Source organism: Orbicella franksi, chromosome 5, assembly GCF_964199315.1.
Source record: "Orbicella franksi chromosome 5, jaOrbFran1.1, whole genome shotgun sequence".
In the NCBI taxonomy this organism is placed as follows: domain Eukaryota; kingdom Metazoa; phylum Cnidaria; class Anthozoa; order Scleractinia; family Merulinidae; genus Orbicella; species Orbicella franksi.
In genome coordinates this window covers 6992401-7011507 of record NC_138149.1, presented here as the reverse complement: position 1 = coordinate 7011507, position 19107 = coordinate 6992401, and the positions used below count along the sequence as shown (strand labels likewise).

Below are 19107 nucleotides of genomic sequence, written 5' to 3'. Positions count from 1 at the left end.
GTGCTCTTTGCGGCGTGAAATAATAACCTTAAATATACGATGTGTTTGTCTTCTGCTAACCCCACCCGTTACACGCTTCAATTCCTGCTTGCGTATGATAATCAGTCAATCAGTTTATGAGTCCTTAGCAGAAATGCTTTCGGGTAAGATTCTAATTCTAGTTATCGTAGTAGCTTTGCTGATCTGTGTTCATCCCAGTGACGCTTGGCGAAGACGTCGCCGTCGCAGATGTCCAGTGCGAGATTGTCAAGTCAGTTCTTGGTCTTCCTGGAGTCCGTGCAGCGCATCGGAATGCGGACAACGAGGATCACAAAGCAGATCAAGACAAGAAGAATCTTCTGCGTCTTGTGGAGGTGCACAATGTCCTGACTTACACGAAACACGGCAATGTTATGGCAATACACCGCGAGATTGCCAAGTCAGTTCCTGGTCTCCCTGGAGTTTCTGCAGCGCAGCCCAGTGCGGACAACAAGGATCACAAAGCAAATCGAGAGCGGAAAAATCTTCTTCGGCTTGTGGAGGTGCAGAATGTCCTGACCTACACGAAACACGGCAGTGTTATGCAAGTAAACGAGTCGATTGCCAACTAAGCTCGTGGTCGGAGTGGAGTGCCTGCACCGTTCCCTGTGGAGTCTCAGGAACACAGCACAGCGCTCGTCACAGGATAGTGACCGAGCAATGTGGCGGAACATGCACGTCTACGTTTCGTAAAACACGAGCTTGCCCAGACCTCAGCTGTTTGAACGGAGGAAGTTTAAAAGATGGTTCATGTTTTTGTAAGGAAGGATATTCTGGAAATTGCTGTGAGAAAAAAGGTAAGGGGAAATATATTAAAATATGCGCAAAAATTAATCAAAGCCGGTGAATTAGTTGGTCACGGTAATGCAATGCGTTGTTTTTTAAAATCTTTTCACAATTCTTGGAAAGGTATGGTGGATTTTTCTTAGGTTCTATGATTTGAAAATCCAGGCAAGAAACAGAATCCTTGATCTTATGTTGTACAATGAATTCTTCAACGAAAATAAATAGAAAACTAAACGAGTGAAAAAAATCAATTAACAGAGTTCATTTGCGTCACTCATGTCACTGAACACAGCTAATTGCTATTATCAATCTATGCATTTTTTCTTCGATTTGATTGGCCGAGAGGCAACCACGTGACCCGCAACTGAAATAACTTACTCCAAATAGTGGTCTCCCGATGAGTTATACCGTCTTAATGTGTTTCGCTACCAATAATATTCTGCTCATGCGTAACTGTGACTGTAACCACCGTTCTGTGAAAAGAATGCAGATCATTTCTCTGATCGAACTGTCTCAGAGTGATTTACAGGCCTGAATTTTTTTCAGGCTTTTATTTCACAACTGGTTAAGTTGTGTGTATATAACTGCGATGATCAATTATGTCGTCATATATGAAAACAATCTTGGTGATCGTGAGCAAGAATTAGATTCTCCGGCCTGGCTGACGTAATTTGTTTTACTATTTGAAACGAGGATAATATGTTTTTAGCGCCTATATATCCTGCCACTTTCACTGCCATGAGTACTGCACGTTGAAGACGCGACCTTCGAGAGGAATCCGCGACGATTTACCCGCGACTCGCGACAATTTGATTCTTCTGGTCCCGAGGCAAATCCGTTCAATTCTTGTAAATTTGAAGTTGAACCACTGATTATTCCTCCATATGTGTCGACACGGTTTAGTGGAATTGACGTTTTAAATACCAAATTTTTGAACTTTAGAGGATCGCACTAAATCAAAACATTTTCCTATACGAATTCATACGCTATAAGAAATTACCTAAATTAACATAACTTTAATTGCAATTCGTCAGCTGCCTTAATTAATGAAAAAGCGCATAAAATTCCGTCCTGAGCCCTGTCCATTAAAGTAAAAGTTTTCTTAACTCATGTTTTTTCTCCCTTTACCCCTCACTTAAAATTTTTTCATCGATGAAATCAATTTACTGTTGCCTGATGTTCATGACAAATGGAGGGTTGAACGATAATGAAACAATTTAAGAACTCAGCAAAACTTAATCGATTTTAAAATTTTGTTTTCGTTGTTTTGATTTACTAGTTCAATATTCACAGCATTTGTAACACACTTATTTCTCTTAAACAGCCGGCTTTGATAACAAGTTGCTTTGGGCGATCATCCCACTCTGTCTGTTACTTCTAATTGCATTGGTGGTCATAAGATGCTTCTCGACGGAAATAAAGAAATACATCTCTGGCAAGTGTGGAAAAGTACATCCAGGATCGTAGTTAGTAACAGGCAAACTTAGGCACTTGTCTCAGTCTTACATTTTTTCCGTTTTTGTCGTTTATACTCATCATAAACACCCTAAATACATTGGAAGAGAATTTAATCATAGACTTTACCTCACTCAATTGTTTTTTCGTGGACATTGCCTCAGTCAGAACATTCCTGGCTACGACCTTGGTCATGATGCAGAAAATGAACGACGCTAAGCATGGAAATAAATAGCTTCCGAAGTGAATCCGAAGTGATTAGAATTCTCCTTATATGTAGTACATTCAAGCTGGCCACTAGCTGAAGTGACTTGTATGTAGTAGAATATAAACTAGAAGACAATTACCGCGTAAATATATTTTGTAACCTTTCGCTAATTATACAATTCAAGAATATGTACACTAGTTTATGTTTCTTGTTGAATGTAGAAGTATTTTAAGCCTGGTTGTAGCTGTGATGAATCCGGAGCTAGTAGGCTAAGTAAGGTTTTGTGAGTTATGCAAGAGCTACTCGAAAGTATTTCTGTCAATTATTCTTGCTCCATTTATTCATTTATTTATTTTTTGCAACATTTCGCTAATTAATGATGTGCTACAAATCCATGCATTACTTACAATTCGTTTTAGTAAATATTCCAGATGTGAATTCAAGAATCAAACAATCTGATTAGTTGAAAAGCTCGGCTTATGACGCTGCATCTCTGTCAACCGCAGTGATTTTATTTTATAATTCTTACCGCTGTATTATCTTTATGATGATGTAACGCTCGTTGTATCCTTTATCAATAAAAAAAAGATGCTCGCTCCTGATGTTGTGTTTGTGTTTATTTAGATCAGTTATGAAATATTTGAGTTTCGTTCCGGTGTTATTAGTGTATGAAGTGTGTTACACTTGACAGAGGTTCTGAATGGGCTTGCTTGTTGCATACACTGTCGTATTTTGATCGAACTTACTTAACTCTTAGGCGCAGCTGGTATAAATAAAGTGTTGCTGATTGAATGGGCTTGCGGAAATTCAGTCTGGGTTATCAGATGAATTTTCGCAATTTCACAGCTATCAGTTAATTTGGCACATCTAAGATATCAGCTATCAGTAAAAGAGGTGTCCCTTCTCAACCATAGCTGTAAACAGTTTTTAAGCAAATAGATTCTATGTTACTGCACGTCTGGTCAGTGACTGATCACATATAACGTCAAAATGTGGAATTCAAAATGGCCGCTGTTTCGGTAAAAAGGTTTACTGGCAGGAAATAATTCATTCATTTTACTCAGTTAAACCTTTTTGAGTTCTTTTTCCCAAAAAAGAAAATACCTCTTAGTCATACATTGCGAGGACGTATCTAGTCAGTGGTGTTTGTATGCCACGCCAATGTGATCGGAGTTACTTTCGAGAGCCATTCAAGGAGTCGTTTGGTTTATAAAGCCGAATGATGTCTGCTGTGTAGCGATCTGCTTCAAGTTAACCCACAAGGATCAGAGTAATATATTATGGGACGATGGGTACATTTGTGTGAACGGTTACCAGGTTTATTATGAGAATATTTCGAATCTGGCATCTTTTGGCTCACTAATTTGTTAATTAACTTAATTGACGAGTTCGAGGCATTTAATATTAAAAAGATGTAGATTCCAAAAGGACCTTTTTTGTTGCGAACTCTACTTTGTTCAGTTCTTTCCATACTTTTAAAAACTCACCCCATCGATAACCTCTCCCATCAGTACTATTGATAACAATGTTTAAGACGTTACGAAAAAAGAAATAAAAAAAGGATTCAAATTAACTCATTTTTAATAGGCAAAAAAGTACATTTACTGAAAGCAGTCAATAAAATACAAAAGAAACTAATAAAATTCTCCACTGATCTTTTACAGCAGATCTTCATACTCCCCCATAAAGTTATTCTAGAGCCCTAATTGAGGGCATTCTAATACAAAGTTCTAAACTCTATCCCATGTACTAAATCTTAAATTCACAAAATTATTTTTAGTCCTAGAGATAAGCGTTCAGATTTATCATTTATTTATTTTTTTTAGAAAGTTCTACCATTTTTTTACAGTTTCCATTTCTCTAAAACTTGCTGGGAGGTTTAAATTTTGATTGAAAAATGATTTTTAAAAATCATCAGCTTGACAAATATGTTTAACTTTGTACGCCTCTCTCTTCCTTTATACAAGCGAAAGAGGCAAAGTCAAGGGAAAGTCAAGTTACAGTGCTTTCTGCTATGAATTCTGACTACTTTTTTCTCTCTGGCGTTACTAAAGGTCCCTATTTAAGGATATTACGTCACGCATCGAAAGGTTGAATCAGTGCACCGTCATTGATGTTACATTTCTAAGGGGCCTTAGTACGATAATGCGCATGAAAAGCTTTGACTGTCAGTTGAACAAACCATCCTTTCTTCTAACATTTTAAAATGATAAATATTGCCCTGGATCAAAAAGATTCAAAACAAATGATTCAAAACAAAATGGTTACATCTTGGCTTTGTCTGGTCAGTCAGTTAGTGTAATTCAGTCAGTCAGTCAGTGAGTCAGTCTGTCATTTAGTCAGTCAGTCAGTCGGTCAGTCAGCCAGGACGTCAGTTTGTCAATCAATCAGTCAGCCAGTCAGTCAGTTAGTCAGCCATGCAGTCAGTCAGTCAGTCAGTCAGTCTGTCAGTCAGGCAGTATGTCAGTCTGTCAATCAGTCAGTCAGCTAGTCAGCTAGTCAGCCAGTCAGCCAGTCTGTCAGTCAGTCAGTTAGTCCGTCAGTCCGTCAGTCAGCCAGTCAGTCTGTCAGTCTGTCAGTCTGTCAGTCTGTCAGTCTGTCAGTCTGTCAGTCTGTCAGTCTGTCAGTCTGTCAGTCTGTCAGTCTGTCAGTCTGTCAGTCTGTCAGTCTGTCAGTCTGTCAGTCTGTCAGTCTGTCAGTCTGTCTGTCAGTCTGTCAGTCAGGCAGTCTGTCAGTCATTCAGTATGTCAGTCAGGCAGTCAGGCGGGCAGGCACGCAGGCAGACAGGCAGACAGGCAGTCAGTCAGTCAATCAGTCGGTGACTAAATCTATTATAAAGTCATTTGTTAGGTCAGATAGTAGGTTGGTTCGAATTTGCAGGTGGCGCTGACATGCAAGCAAATGAGAAGTCAACGCCTTCTCCCATCGCCAACACCTCATTATAAGCGGGAGGTGGACTGCTGGGAGCGTTACCACAACGTGGACAGGAAGCTCTGTTTTGATTTGTAACGTGTTGTGCCGGAGGATCATGTCCAGTTGCGGGATGAACTCTTTGATCATCTCTCAGCAGTCTGTAGAGGAAGTAAATCAAAAGACAGAACAGAAAGAATCCTCCTGTGCACGATCCTTCAATAACAGCTTCGCCTGAATTCGTCACAGCGTTGGAGAATCCATCCAGTTGTTCATCTTCGAGACTACCATCTAAGAAAGACAGCAAAACATAAGTGGACAATTCGCTGGGTCATGCTGAATTGGTAACAAAGAGAAAAGGAAATCAACAGACCCATCTTGAATTAGTTTTCGTTTGTCTGAACTTGTAATTTGGCACAGCTCACAGGAGTAGAATTCTAAGCCCGCGGTATGCACCATTAAATAAAGGTAAACATAGTAAAGGCTTATGAAAATATTTCTCAATAAAGCGTTTCAAGCGAGGGTGAAGAGAAGAAAGGGTTAAGACACAATCCGATAATTAAGAAATCGAGTAATTTCAGTTTTGAATGGACGTAAACGTTGTACCAGATTAACGTTAAGTATATTACAGTCCCTTTTGCATTTTCCAAAAACTAACGACGGAAATAGTCGCCTGAAATAACGCCAAAACAATTTTCAATCGGAACTCGAGAAAATACATTTCAAAGTTCAGAGAATTCATCGTCAGTTTTATTGCAGCAGTACTTTCAAGTATTTCATATCAACTCAGTTCAAAATTTGTTTACGATATTTAAGCGTTGGTTTACGCTTCGCGTGCGTCAATCGAGTTATGGATGCACGCAGGAAGTTTGGAGAGTACGAAAGAAGCGTAAGAGTTACTCGAGGCTACATCCGTGAGCAACTCTAGCTTCTTGAGTGCTCTCCAAACTTCCCATGTACATCCATAACTCGATATACGCAGAGCTCAAAGCATGAACGAATTCTTTTATAACATGGCGACAACGACTTGGGCGCAAAAACATGTTTTATTTGTGATCGCCTACTAAGTTCTCACTTTGCACGGTGAAGAAAACCAAAGGTCATTAGGATCCTAACACGCCACTATCAGTTACGAAACGGTTCAGCGAAAACGCTTGACCTGGTTTCTAAGATTGTCAATGAAAAATTCGCTTCTTCGAATTAATTATAATGAAAATGTAGGCAGACAAAGTCAAAAATATTCCATGAAAATGTACACAAACAAAGTCAAAATACTTACGTTAATGTAAACATCTTAGCTTAGCAAAAATCAAAGGCTCGAATTAGGGTTTGGATTGTTCAGAATAATCTTCACATTTCCGAAACTTAAACATAGGGAACTTGCACTAAACTCGACGGAAATTTTGCCGTTAAATTGAATAAACTGCACACGTCATCTTATTTACGCACGGCCGTGCGTACCGTACAGATTTCATTCATGATGGCTCAATTAAGAAATAGAAAACATATACCGTGTTTCTATCGAGTTTTAGTATAATTTCAGAGCTGAGCAAAGAGTTTCCAGCAATCTGATTGGTCGACCGATTCCTTATATGACGCTATATTCACCGCTCCAGACGGTGAATATAACATCTTCTAGGCCTGGTTACTAAGCTCACCACCTTCGCCATCTCGGCAAGTAAACATGGCGGACAGTTGCTGAATCAAGCTTTTAGTAAATCGAAAGACATCACTCCAAGTCTGGGATATTTGGAAGGATGGAGAATTCTTAAAATGACTGCTGTCGCCCTTGGACCAAAAGTCTTTTCAAGAACTCTTATTCCAGGAATTGAAGAATCGCAAACGCAGTTACGTTGACCGAAAATCGATTGTCCGAAATTTATTTTTCTTCAAACTAAAGCTACTCATTTTTAGACTATGATGACAGCTATGAATGAGGTCAACAACGATAAAACAAAGGTACGGGATGAATTTATTTTTCGTAGTGTTTTGCTTGTTTGTTTTACTGCCGAACTTGATATGTAAATTGATTCACAATCGATGTAAGCTTACATGTAACCTTAGCATTTAAGCTACGGCTGCATGCGTGTATGCAAACGAACAGTCTGTTTCAGTCGTTATTCTGTGTTTCACCTCTGGAAATTATACTAAAACAATTATTCGCCTCAGGCTCGTTGGACTTTGGTGAATATTCACCAATGTTCAGCTCGCCTCTGGCGAATAATTGTTAATTATAAAATAACCCAAGTTAGTATATTCTCAGCTCCGACTATTGCATTTCTAGCTCTCTGATTGGCTCAAAAACTCCGACTATGAGCCATTAGTCGGAGTTTTACCTTATATGGAAAACAGTGCGCCAAGTTTAAAAATTTTCCGCTCTGTAAAATTGTTGAAATAAAAATCGGCGGCAAAAACCCGATTAAGAATATACTAAAACAATTATTCCATTCGACCTTGTTGGATATGAAGTGATCATAACCAACTCGCGCTACGCGCTCGTTGGTTATTTATCACTTCATATCCAACGCGGTTTCATGGAATAATTGTTAACTATTCCTCCATTTTGATTGGTATTCGCCTATGATCTATTAGAGGACAGACGTACGATTGACGTCATCATTACAAAGTTTTTCCCTCTGTGTTTTAAAATGGCGGAACGTTTTGAGAGTTTGGATAGGCTTAAAATTTTACAATATTGGACGAAAAATAAGGTACAAAAAAGTCTTGCCAGGGCATTGAACAGGAACGAGAAGCAGGAAGAAGAAAGACGAAGCCGTTTCTTTTTTAGAAAATGACTCAGAAGAAATACTCGAGCAGTTTCAGTCGTCACACTGTCGAGCGAGACTAAACCAAGGACAAAATCGGCCTTGGTAAGCCAAGAACATGTACAATTGCTTTATCTCAAATTTAACAACGCCAATAAACAAAATGTTTATGAAATTAATTTATTTAAAAAATTCAACTTTTCTCAGTCTCAAAATAATTGTTGTCAGACTGATTGATGTCAGGAATGAAACATTAAAACATCACTTCTTAAAATCAGTTAAAATAAGCACATAACCTTGCTTTCCGATGCGAATGTTCCAGTCCGTTTGAGGGCACAGCAGCGAGCAAAGTATAGCTCACTACAGCTCACGGCCAACTGTATCGCAACTAAAAAGTGTCTCGACACTATTTCAAACTGATTTAACCACAGAGGACACAAATTTCCGCCGTCACTAACGCTCCTTTCACTCAAACCTCGAATCGAATGGCCTCCAGTTGACCGCAACCACTAGTTTTCCGAGCGTCTTTTGTCAACTCCTGCAATCAGTTCAAGGCAACAAACAAGCTTTTCGGCCCACAGGACTGCTCCGATGACAAAAACTGACTTGACTTTTCCAGCATTTTCTTTAAGACTTGTAGATTTCGCAGTTCAATTCGCTTTCGCCGTAAGTTTTCATTCCACGAGAAGCGGCCCTCGAGTCAAGTTTGACAGTGGCGTGATTTTCCTGGACCAATCACAATTCTTTGCTACGCATAGCAACCGATAAGCCTGCTTCATTTTGTATAGACAATAGGTTACGTCAAATGGCTTTTTTTCGTGTTTGCCAAAGTGGGCAAAGGTCGGCTTTCGAGTTATGTTGAAAGATTTTGAAATAAATAAAGCTTCATCCGTAGTAGTTTGTTCCGTTATTATATAAAACAAACAGATTGGTAATTTGCATATTTCTTTGAAATAAAAGGATATTTTGCCAAAAAAAAACTATCCAGTAGTTTTGTCATGCCCTAGCCTATCTACCATAAGAATATTAGCGAAATCCAATTTTCGACCCTTGCCGCGAAATTAAGAATTTGTCTGATTTTTACATGCAGGCACTCTTAAGTATTTGTTTACTCATTGAATACTTAAAATCGTTGCAAAGATACCCTTTTCAAAGCTACAATTTCTTGTAGCTTTGAAATAAGTTCCTGTTTTAGTTTCACGCTTTTTCTTTAATGATCCACATAGAACACATCTTTGTTACAACACGTTTAATTTTTTTCGGAATAATAAACTCCGCCATTTTTTTTTTTTTTTTTTTTTGCCGCAATACCCGCGTAATAATTTGTATAAAAAGCTGATGTGACGTCATGGACAAGCGATACGGACCAGTGATCCAGCCGTTCGTCGGGAGGAGGATAAACAACCACACCCCAAAAACGGCTGGAAATCGAGCCTACAAAAAAGAGCGATAAAATATGTTAGAAATATTTTAAAAAGCTAAAAAAGCTCAAAAGCTAGACAACGTTTCGACGTTTTCAGAACATAAAAAAAGTAAATAAATGAAGAAACTCTCCTTCTTCATTAATAATTCATAAATTTTAAACAAAGGAAATCATGACTGTGACAGTGTTTTTCACGACACACACACACACAAATAAATAAATAAATAAATAAAGCAAATAAAAAATAAAAAACTATCCTTCTTCATTGATAATTCATCAAGTTTAAACAAAGGAAATCATGACCATGACAGTGTTTGGATATCTGATCTTGATTAGCATAGATTTTTACGATGTTATATCGCCATTTTCTTCTTAGTTTTAGTTTCGACTGAGAAGATATATCAAACACGAAAGACCGTGTTAAATCACATTTCCACGTAAAGACACCCTTGAACCAACAAAACAAGACGGTGTTGTTTATAAGATTCCTTGCGAATGCGGCAAAGTGGATATCGGAGAAACAGGGAGAGCTATGCGAGAGAGGATAAAAGAACAAGACAGAGACATACGGCTTGCCCGTGCGCAAACCTTCACAATTTCGGAGCGTGCCAACGAGACGGGGCATTTACCCATTTCGGACAGAGTCAAGTTTATTGATCGTGACTCTCACTGGTACACACGAAGGGTCAAGGAAGTTATCCATATTAGACTTAATCCAAATAATGCCAGTAGAGATAGTGGAATCGAAATTCCTGAAGCATGATTACCCACAATCAAGAAGCACAATAGCCTGTCGGTAACAATGCGGACCTATGAGGGAACAGCGTCACAAAGTCGGAATAATAATGAGGATCGAAATGCACCACTAGCAGCGAACCATCGCGCACAGAGAGTGGCACGTGAACAATCGACCTCATCGTCTGATGAAGATTACCAGTATCGTCGCGATCAACATCTCAGAGTGACTCCATCGTGAGACAAAGGAGTAAAGTTCATCTTCCCTACCTTTATGTTCGTCAAAAATGCTCCGATACGCGTCTTATTTTCAATTCTCTTCTCCGTGTTTGAAAATGTGGTCAAACACGGTCTTTCGTGCTTGATGTATTACGTGAAGCACTTTCCCCGAGGGAAGATTTACTCATCACACGATGTGATTAGCTGAGAGCAGGCAAATTTATCCTTAATTTTTCATTAGCACTGCAGTGAAAATTAATGCACGCGAGTTTGCAGTTTTCTGTTGCATGACAGTTCTTCTTTGTCATGCAGAGATACGCATTTATGTAAAAGTGTACTTCTTAAAGCGTTTGAGTCGTCATAACACCCTTGTTCAAAAAATACAACATATTGCACAGCAGAAATGGATTGTTTTGTAATTACGCAATTTGTAACCTGTCTTTTAATTCTCTGGCATCATTTTGTAGCTGGTCTTATTCTAATTATATAGCTTCGATACTCCTCACTGTTCCATGTATGTCCTAATTGGAGACAAATTTACTTTTAGAGTCAGGAAGAGTATTCACGGGATCCAGGCCATTCTAAACCTTCAATGGACTTACTTGGTGCGGGTAGGTAGAAGATTAAATGATGTTAAGCTTGGGCGTAAACCCTGCATTGTTTGATTTCCCAGTTCTTCTCTCATATCCTGGAAGCTCTAATGCATTGGGAGATGATGATCACTTCTTCATATCTTCATAAGTTGACAAACGAAAAAAAGGAAAATTGTTGTCGTTATGAAGTTTGGACGAGCCGTTACTGCCAGACAGTGCGTCGCCAAATATTTATTTTCCTTGTGTTTGTATTTACGTGTCATTGTCAGAGAAAACCGGGCAGGACCAAAAGATCGAGTTCGGCCGTTTACCTTCATCTTTTCACTGTATAAAAGCTATCCGAACAGATAACCGTGGAATTTGCCGAGGTCGGCGTTCGGTTTTCTTCGAAATATCACCACATCACGAGTTTGGTTTCTCAAGCGGTCTAAAGTGGCAGAAATTTCGAACAACTTAAGCTGAGCCTAAAAGATACATCGTACAAATTCCAGAAACTCTAATTTTCATGTGATAATATTTCTTTCCTTATATAGTTGACTGAGACATATTGGAGGTCTTTTGCCTTAATTTTACGCCAACGGTTGTCATGAGGTACTAAATATCGCCGCCGAATTGTAATGAGCTTGACCCAAAACCCTTTTCAGCGAGTTGTTTCTCAACAGTGCGGCGTACTGTTTATTTCCACAGAAAAAAAATTTTTGTGATAGTCTTTGGCATTGTTATCACTATCAAGTTTAGTTAAAATTGGTATATACAGGCAAATCGGGGTAATTGGTCTCGCATGCAAAGTCCAATAAAAATCATCAGTCAGAAAAATTTCCCGCCAAATTTTTAGCAATGAATATCACTTTATCTCAACCTTCTGCGATTGTTATCCATGATTTACTGAAAGATATCATTATTGACCGACGTAAATATTTCAAACTCACCAAATCCTTGGCGTCAGTTAGACTGAATTTTTCCCGCGAAAATTCTATTTTTAACGTCACGTTACATGGAAAAACAAAAGGGATCCTCAGTTCGCGGGTCATTTTTGCGCTCGTGTAGAACAAACGGCAAGTTTATCGTGACCGAAGCTTTAGCCTAAATTTAATTTTGGGACTTCTGCAACCCCTTTGTTAACATCGATTTCTCGTTTTCGGAAGGCATGACACGTCACAGACTCAAGGGTAAGACGACAGGAGTTCACAATGCCGATCTTTCTTAATACAGTTTGTCCTTGGTTTTGAAAACATTAACTGTTCTTTTGGATCAAAAAAAAATCGGCAAGCAGTGCGGTCGGCGGGTCAGATTTTCTTCAGTTATTAGCGTGCAAACGACTATGCAGCTGAATGTAAACAATGAAATACAGCTAATGACAAAACTTTCCTGCTATCCGGCCCACGAAAAGGTCATAAAGGACAGACGACTGGAACAAACATCCCAATACGTGTAATCTTTGCTATAACTTTCTTGCGTTCAATGTTGCCGTTTGTATCATCGCAGGTCAGTACGCCGTGTTGTTGTTTTCCGTTTTATTACCTTTCTGGTTTTAAAAAACCTGCGTAGCAGACAGAAATTTAACTCTGTAACTGCAAGTTTCTACACACTATACATTTTGTTATTCATTCTGATAGTAAAAATCCATGCAATGTCCCTGTTACGTATATTATACTCAACAAAACTAATTTAATGTTGCTCCTGTCATTTTAGTTAAGTACTGAGATTGATCCACAGAGACGACAGTGATGAAAAAACCGTTCTGTTTTTAGTCGCAGCCAATCAGCGACGCGAACGATGAAATTTCACTAGTGAAAAATCATCGTTCGCGGCGTCTGATTGGACGAACGATGTTTTTCACTAGTGAAAAGTGATCGTACGGCAAGCCACGTCATCCTTGGCGCGAAAACTGGCAAGCCGCCTTTTTATTTTCAAGATGTCGGAAAGGTTTGTGGACGTCGGTTCAGTTGTTAATTTTATCGCAGAACAAGAAAACAAAGCCACATTACAAAAAACACAACGAGATGTAAAACTTTTGCAAACCTTTTTAGGAACCTGGAATGAACTTAGAAAAGTTGAAGAAATTCCAGCACTGGAGTTATTGTACTGCAACCAAGACGTTCTCGTACGAAAAGCCAATCCAGCGATTTCTCCATCTACTTCTGAATCCACTGGAAAAGTTGAAAATTTACAGAGTATGTATATAACATGTAATTAACATGTAAATAATCAAAAAGAGACTGTAAAGATTAATTTACATGATTTTCCCCCTGTTACATGTTTTGGAGGTTTCATGTAAAAAACATGTAAATATTTCAAGTGAAACATGTAAATGATGAAGAAAACACTGTAAATGTTTCAAAGCAAAGGGCTAAGATCATGTAAATAACATGTAAACTGTTCCTGCAAATACTGTAAATAGCCTGTAAATTTTTTGATTCAACCTGGAAACCCATAAATAACATGTAAATTTAACACAGGGAGGCTGCCATAATACTGTAAATAACATGTAAATAAAAAGAGGAGGCTGTAAACAACATGCAAATAAAAAAAGGGAGGCTGTAAATAACATGGAAAATGAAAACAGGAGCCTGTAAATAACGTGTAAATCAGAAAAGGGAGCCTGTAAATAACATGTAAATCGAAAAAGGGAGCCTGTAAATAACGTGTAGATCGAAAAAGGGAGTCTGTAAATAACATGGAAATCAAAAAAGGGAGCCTGTAGATAACGTGTAAATCGAAAAAGGGAGCCTGTAAATAACATGTAAATCGAAAAAGGGAGCCTGTAAATAACATGTAAATCGAAAAAGGGAGCCTGTAAATAACATGTAACTCGTAAAAGGGAGCCTGTAAATAACATGTAAATGGAAAAAAGGAGCCTGTAAATAACATGTAAATGGAAAAAGGGAGCCTGTAAATAACATGTAAATGGAAAAAGGGAGCCTGTAAATAACATGGAAATCGAAAAAGGGAGCCTGTAAATAACATGTAAATCGAAAAAGGGAGCCTGTAAATAACTTGCAAATCGAAAAAGGGAGCCTGTAAATGGCATGTAAATGGAAAAGAGAGCCTTTAAATAACATGGAAATCGAAAAAGGGAACCTGCAAATAACATGGAAATTGAAAAGGGGAGCCTGTAAATAACTTGTAAACTGAAAAAGAGAGCCTGCAAATAACATGTAAATCGAAAAAGGGAGTCTGTAAATAACCTGGAAATTGAAAAAGGGAGCCTGTAAATAACCTGGAAATTGAAAAAGGGAGCCTGCAAATAATCTGTAAATTGAAAAAGGGAGCCTGTAAATAACATGTAAATCAAAAAATGGAGCCTGGAAATAACCTGGAAATGTAAAAAGGGAGCCTGTAAATAACATGTAAATCGAAAAAGGGAGGCAGAAACCCTGTACGATAAATAACTTGTAAATAATAACTTGAAGAAAAATGCACTTTTTTATTGTAATCAAATCTGTTGACCTTAATTATAATAGTAGAAAACATGCAAATTTATACAGAATCAGAAATTTATTGCAATCAGAACAAACTCAGTAAAATTCAAATAGTTTTTATATGCCACGAATAAGGTTTACAATGTACACATTGTAACAAATAAAACATGTTTTCTTTTCTTTCTATCCATAACAAGACGACTTAAATGTAATTTTGTGCATGGCCAAAATATTTTAAAATACCATGACTGAGCTCCTTTAACCGAATTCAAGCACTTTTCAAGAAGACTACTAAAATTCAAGACCTTTTCAAGATTGTGCAAAACCATGTCATATTCAACTCTATTTAATTCATAAATAATAAAATGATTACGAACTATACTGTTGTCAGCTACAACTAGTGAAAATTTTACAATTTAGGCATACAGTGTATTACTAAATTAAAATTGTTTGCAAATGGATACCTGTCTTAAATATATACTAAATTCACAAAGTCAAATGTAACATAATGATAATACCTTTGTCATAAAATGAATGAATAAACTGTTTTTTTCTTACTAAGTAATTAATGTAGGATTAAATTAGCCTTAATAATTATTATGAAAAATGTGCGAGGCACGATGGCCTCGTAGTTACATGTAGTGCGCTTAACTCCTGATCGAGCGGTCCGGGTTCAAGCCCTAGGCGGGTACATTCTGTTGTGTTGTTGGGCAACACACTTTACTCTCAGTGCCTCTCCACCCAGGTGTATAAGTGGGTACCAGCGAATTTAATGGTGGGGTAACCCTCCAATGGACTGGCATCTCATCCAGGGGGAGTAGAAATAGTCCTAGTCGCTTCCTGCTAGAGAAAGCGGGATAAGCTCCAGTCTGTTGGGCCACGTGGCTCATGTGCAGACTTTACCTTTACCTTATTATGAAAATTACTGCAATGTAAGTGTGAAATATTGATCAACTTTTTTCATAGAGTGAATTGTTCATTTGAAATAACAGAAAATAGGGAGAAAAAACATTTACCACAAGATAGAGATTGACATTTTAAATTCATCATAAAAACATTCATGCCAAAGGAATACTACATTGCATAACATAAAACAAGGCTTCTGACATCTTTTACGCTATGTTTACAAAGTCACAGTTTCCTTCTTTTTCCAAAACTGTACGGAATCCAAACAGGACAAACATTTTGGACCCCTGACCAAACATTCACTGTAAACAATATTCAAAATTTTACTTTTTCTTTTTGTGATAAAAAAAAACTGTACTGTAAAAAAAAAAAATTCATAGGGACCTGTTGAAATTGAATGGCCTATCTAGTACCATAGTTCCCATAACACATCATAAGTTAATAAATTACTGTTCTGGTACTACATGTATGTAAACATAGCCTTTGCTTTTTATGATGAAATCTTATAGCTGCTGTATTGAACAATAAGTATCAACCTAGCAATCTAAGATATTCAAATTTAATGCTAATTCACTAACACAGGTACAGTGTAGGTGATACTTCAAAGCATTAAAAATAATGTTTAAAGTGGTTGAATTTATGCCAGAAAGTGTTGAAGGTCACCATGTTAGACTGTAATGCACCAGGGGCCCATTTCTCGAAGGTCCCAAAAAGTTTTCGCACCCAGAAAGCCATACCAAAATCTGAAATCTTATGCTTACAGAGCTGTTTTATTCGCTTATTCTCAATACAAACAGAGGTTTCCTTCACACAAGAACTTTCAGGCATATACAGCTCTTAGTTTTTAGACACAGCTCAATTAAAGATAGCTTTGTGGGCCCGAAAAGTTTCCAGGGCCTTCAAGAAATGGACCTTGGACCCCTTATAGAGTCATAGGTACTGTAGACTTCTCAGTGGCTGATTTTTTCCTGATCAAGCATCAATACCAAGGAGTATACATGTATTGACCACTCTCAATTTTACTTCATCCTACAAGTAACATAAAACATTTCGTTAAATAAGATAAGTTATGTCTGAGTATGAATCGGCAAATTCTGTGTATGATATCAATCAGCGAATTTTACACTGGAGTTATCATTTTGTTTCTTATCATTCCAATTTATACTGTGACATTTGAAATCGGACTGTAGCCAGTTATGTTGACCGGCCAAAGTAATTTTAGCTCAGTCACGTCTCATTTCTGACTGGTCAAGATATTTACGAAAAAATCAAGTACACGTAATGTGAGCTAAATTAAACCCACAAATATAGTTTGTTTGTTCCAGTCACCGCTAGACCGTTTAAAGATTGGCTTAATATTTTTCTGAACAGATTTAACCCCAGTCACTCGAATGGCATTCCTGTCAATCTTGAACGCATGACAAACAGCAAGCGAATGGTCTTTAGCCGTTCGAACAGATACATGTATGCATTGGTGTATGTTTTCGTTAGAGATCATAATAAAAAAGAGATAAAAACTCTCAGATTTACAGTTGGGGATTTGATTGTTTATTCAAGAATGAACAACGTGACCGTCTCAACATGACATGACTGGTCAACATGACCGGTGAGTGAAGTTTTTGGGCGGTCAAGTCACCATTCTGGCCAGACATTGCCCATTGACCGGCCATTATTTTGAGCCCTGAATATTCATCAATCAAACAGATCTTACATCTACATCTGTAGCTACTGTGTGACAAAAAATTTGCATCTCTGATTGGAAGGCACTGAATGTCAGAGGATGTAGAAGAACTAAACTCAAAATCTGTGGCAGTAACTATTCAATGTTCACTATCTCCTACATTGTAATATTCATGCACAATAAATCAAACTCCTATCAAACAATGTTTAAATAATAAGTCAAGTTATTTGCAGGCACAATTTGATTGTTTCTTACATACACTTATGCTCTATTGGTGGACAAAGGTACAGATGATGTCATAAAAGTTTGTTTTTGTTTCTTTGTTATGTATTATGAAGCAGACAGATTCTATGTTGTCGTGCATCTGTTCAGTAATAGATCACAGAAGACATCAAAATGTGGTAAAAACATCAGTGAGAAGATTCTGTGACACACTCTGGTAATGGCTTATGTGACTATTTTTTGTTTTTACCACATTTTGATGTTATCTGTGATCTACTCAAGGCAGGAAAAAACCCAGGTCTGATTTCCTCAGCCAAGTAAATTTTGCTCTTGGGCAAGCGAAAATAGAAGTTCAGCGGCCCAGTGGGCAAGTGAAATTACAATGTAGTGTCAGTAGTCTTGTGAGTCTGACTAAAAATGCCAGCTTGATAAATTATAATTTCCAGTCATTCCATTTCAAAACTTAAGACCTAAAGATTAGTTAATTATTAGGTTGAGAGCAAGAATTAGTTTGGAATCCGAGTGTACTTCATTCACATTTCCTGTGATTTCCTCACTGGCCACCACACTGGCAACTAATATTTAAGTGGGGCAAGTGAAAACTGAAATTGACTGGCCCACTGGGCAACTGACTTACAATTTTTTTTTCCTGCCCTGCTACAGATGCATAAACAGATGCATGACACATGAAACCTACATGTATTTGGTAAAGAGCCCAATTTCGTACAAGTAAAATGTACAGCTGTGACAGGGCTCTAAATTGCTGTCTGGTCATCCCAGGGTAAGGCAATCGATTGAAATCGATCCATAAATTGATATAAATCAATAAATTGAAATTAATGTAAGTGTTATCAGTGCTATCGATCAATTGAAAGAAATTCATACTCACATGCTAGAAAAGTTTCAAGTTATCAGTTTGATTTTACCAAATTTATCAGTCATTAGAGAATCAATTGAAAGTTGGTCTCTCTTTGTTAGTTCACCTAAACTGTAGAAAAATTGTTCCTCAACACAATGTTTGATTGTAACTTTTTTATGTAGATTTCAAAGGCACTACCAAAACCCCCAAAACATAGTCTGATACATGTATGCCAGCAAAATATTCTGTTTACGAGATACAATGTTGTGTTTTTATGCAATTGTATTCATGATTTCATATTTCGCTTCAAATCTTTTGTTCATTTCTTTCTTATTAAATGTTGCTTAAAAGATAACCTAGTATCAGCAAAATTGATAATGCTTATTGAAAATTTGATCACAATCGATGACTCATGATGAATCCTTTTATTGATTTCTGATATCATTGACTAATTTCTATTGATTGTTATGAAATAATCGATTGACTATACTGTGTCGTCCAAGACAAGTAGATTTTCCTGCCTGGGCAAGTTACTCTTCCTTTTTTTCAAGTCCTGTGTAGTTTTCACCACAGTTTGAGGTACATGTATACCTTTTTATAAAGTATCATAGTGTTTTTTTTGTGAAAGAAAATACCACAACATTTAACTTACTACAGTATCAGCACCAGTGGGTGCAATGTCCATGTACAGTTGTGTATAACAGCACATTGTAACTTGCATGTAAGTACAACTGTAGACACTTGAGTAACTTCTGAATACTTACTCTAGCATAAGAGAAATTTCTCTGCTGAAGATGGCACATTACATTTTAGCTTACTAGCATTCACATCAGAGGGCAACATAACCTTACAAGAGCATGCATCAGAAAGAATCATGAGGTGCATATAAGCCAATAACAAATGTC

General features: G+C 37.5%; 2 protein-coding genes and 1 long non-coding RNA gene across 4 annotated transcripts in view; 2 read left to right on the top strand and 1 right to left on the bottom strand.

The window, feature by feature from the left end:
* Positions 1–80: 80 nt before the first annotated feature.
* Positions 81–3093, top strand: LOC145486608 (spondin-1-like). The gene is made up of 2 exons (XM_081465305.1): positions 81–815; positions 2129–3093. The coding sequence occupies exons 1-2, from the start codon at positions 95–97 to the stop codon at positions 2269–2271; spliced, it is 864 nt and encodes a 287-aa protein (XP_081321431.1). The 5' UTR covers positions 81–94; the 3' UTR covers positions 2272–3093.
* A 3937-nt stretch (positions 3094–7030) lies between these two features.
* Positions 7031–19107, top strand: part of LOC145486604 (caspase-3-like) — a 58931-nt gene continuing 46854 nt past the window's right edge. For both annotated transcript variants that reach the window (XM_081465299.1, XM_081465298.1), the window contains exons 1-2: positions 7031–7336; positions 11067–11130. In XM_081465299.1, coding sequence (XP_081321425.1) covers positions 7295–7336; positions 11067–11130 — 106 coding nt within the window. In that variant the 5' untranslated portion in view covers positions 7031–7294. The remainder of the gene's footprint in view (positions 7337–11066; positions 11131–19107) is intronic.
* The window catches only part of LOC145486616 (uncharacterized), a 4763-nt gene continuing 629 nt past the window's right edge, over positions 14974–19107 (bottom strand). The window contains exon 2 of the long non-coding RNA XR_014049315.1: positions 14974–16469. This is a non-coding gene — a long non-coding RNA (uncharacterized LOC145486616). The remainder of the gene's footprint in view (positions 16470–19107) is intronic.

Bases quoted from the DNA above. Each gene is read 5' to 3' on its own strand.
- LOC145486608 (XM_081465305.1), top strand. From the start codon at position 95: ATGATAATCAGTCAATCAGTTTATGAGTCCTTAGCAGAAATGCTTTCG. The intron at 816-2,128 runs GTAAGGGGAAAT...TCTCTTAAACAG, and splicing joins AAATTGCTGTGAGAAAAAAG to CCGGCTTTGATAACAAGTTG.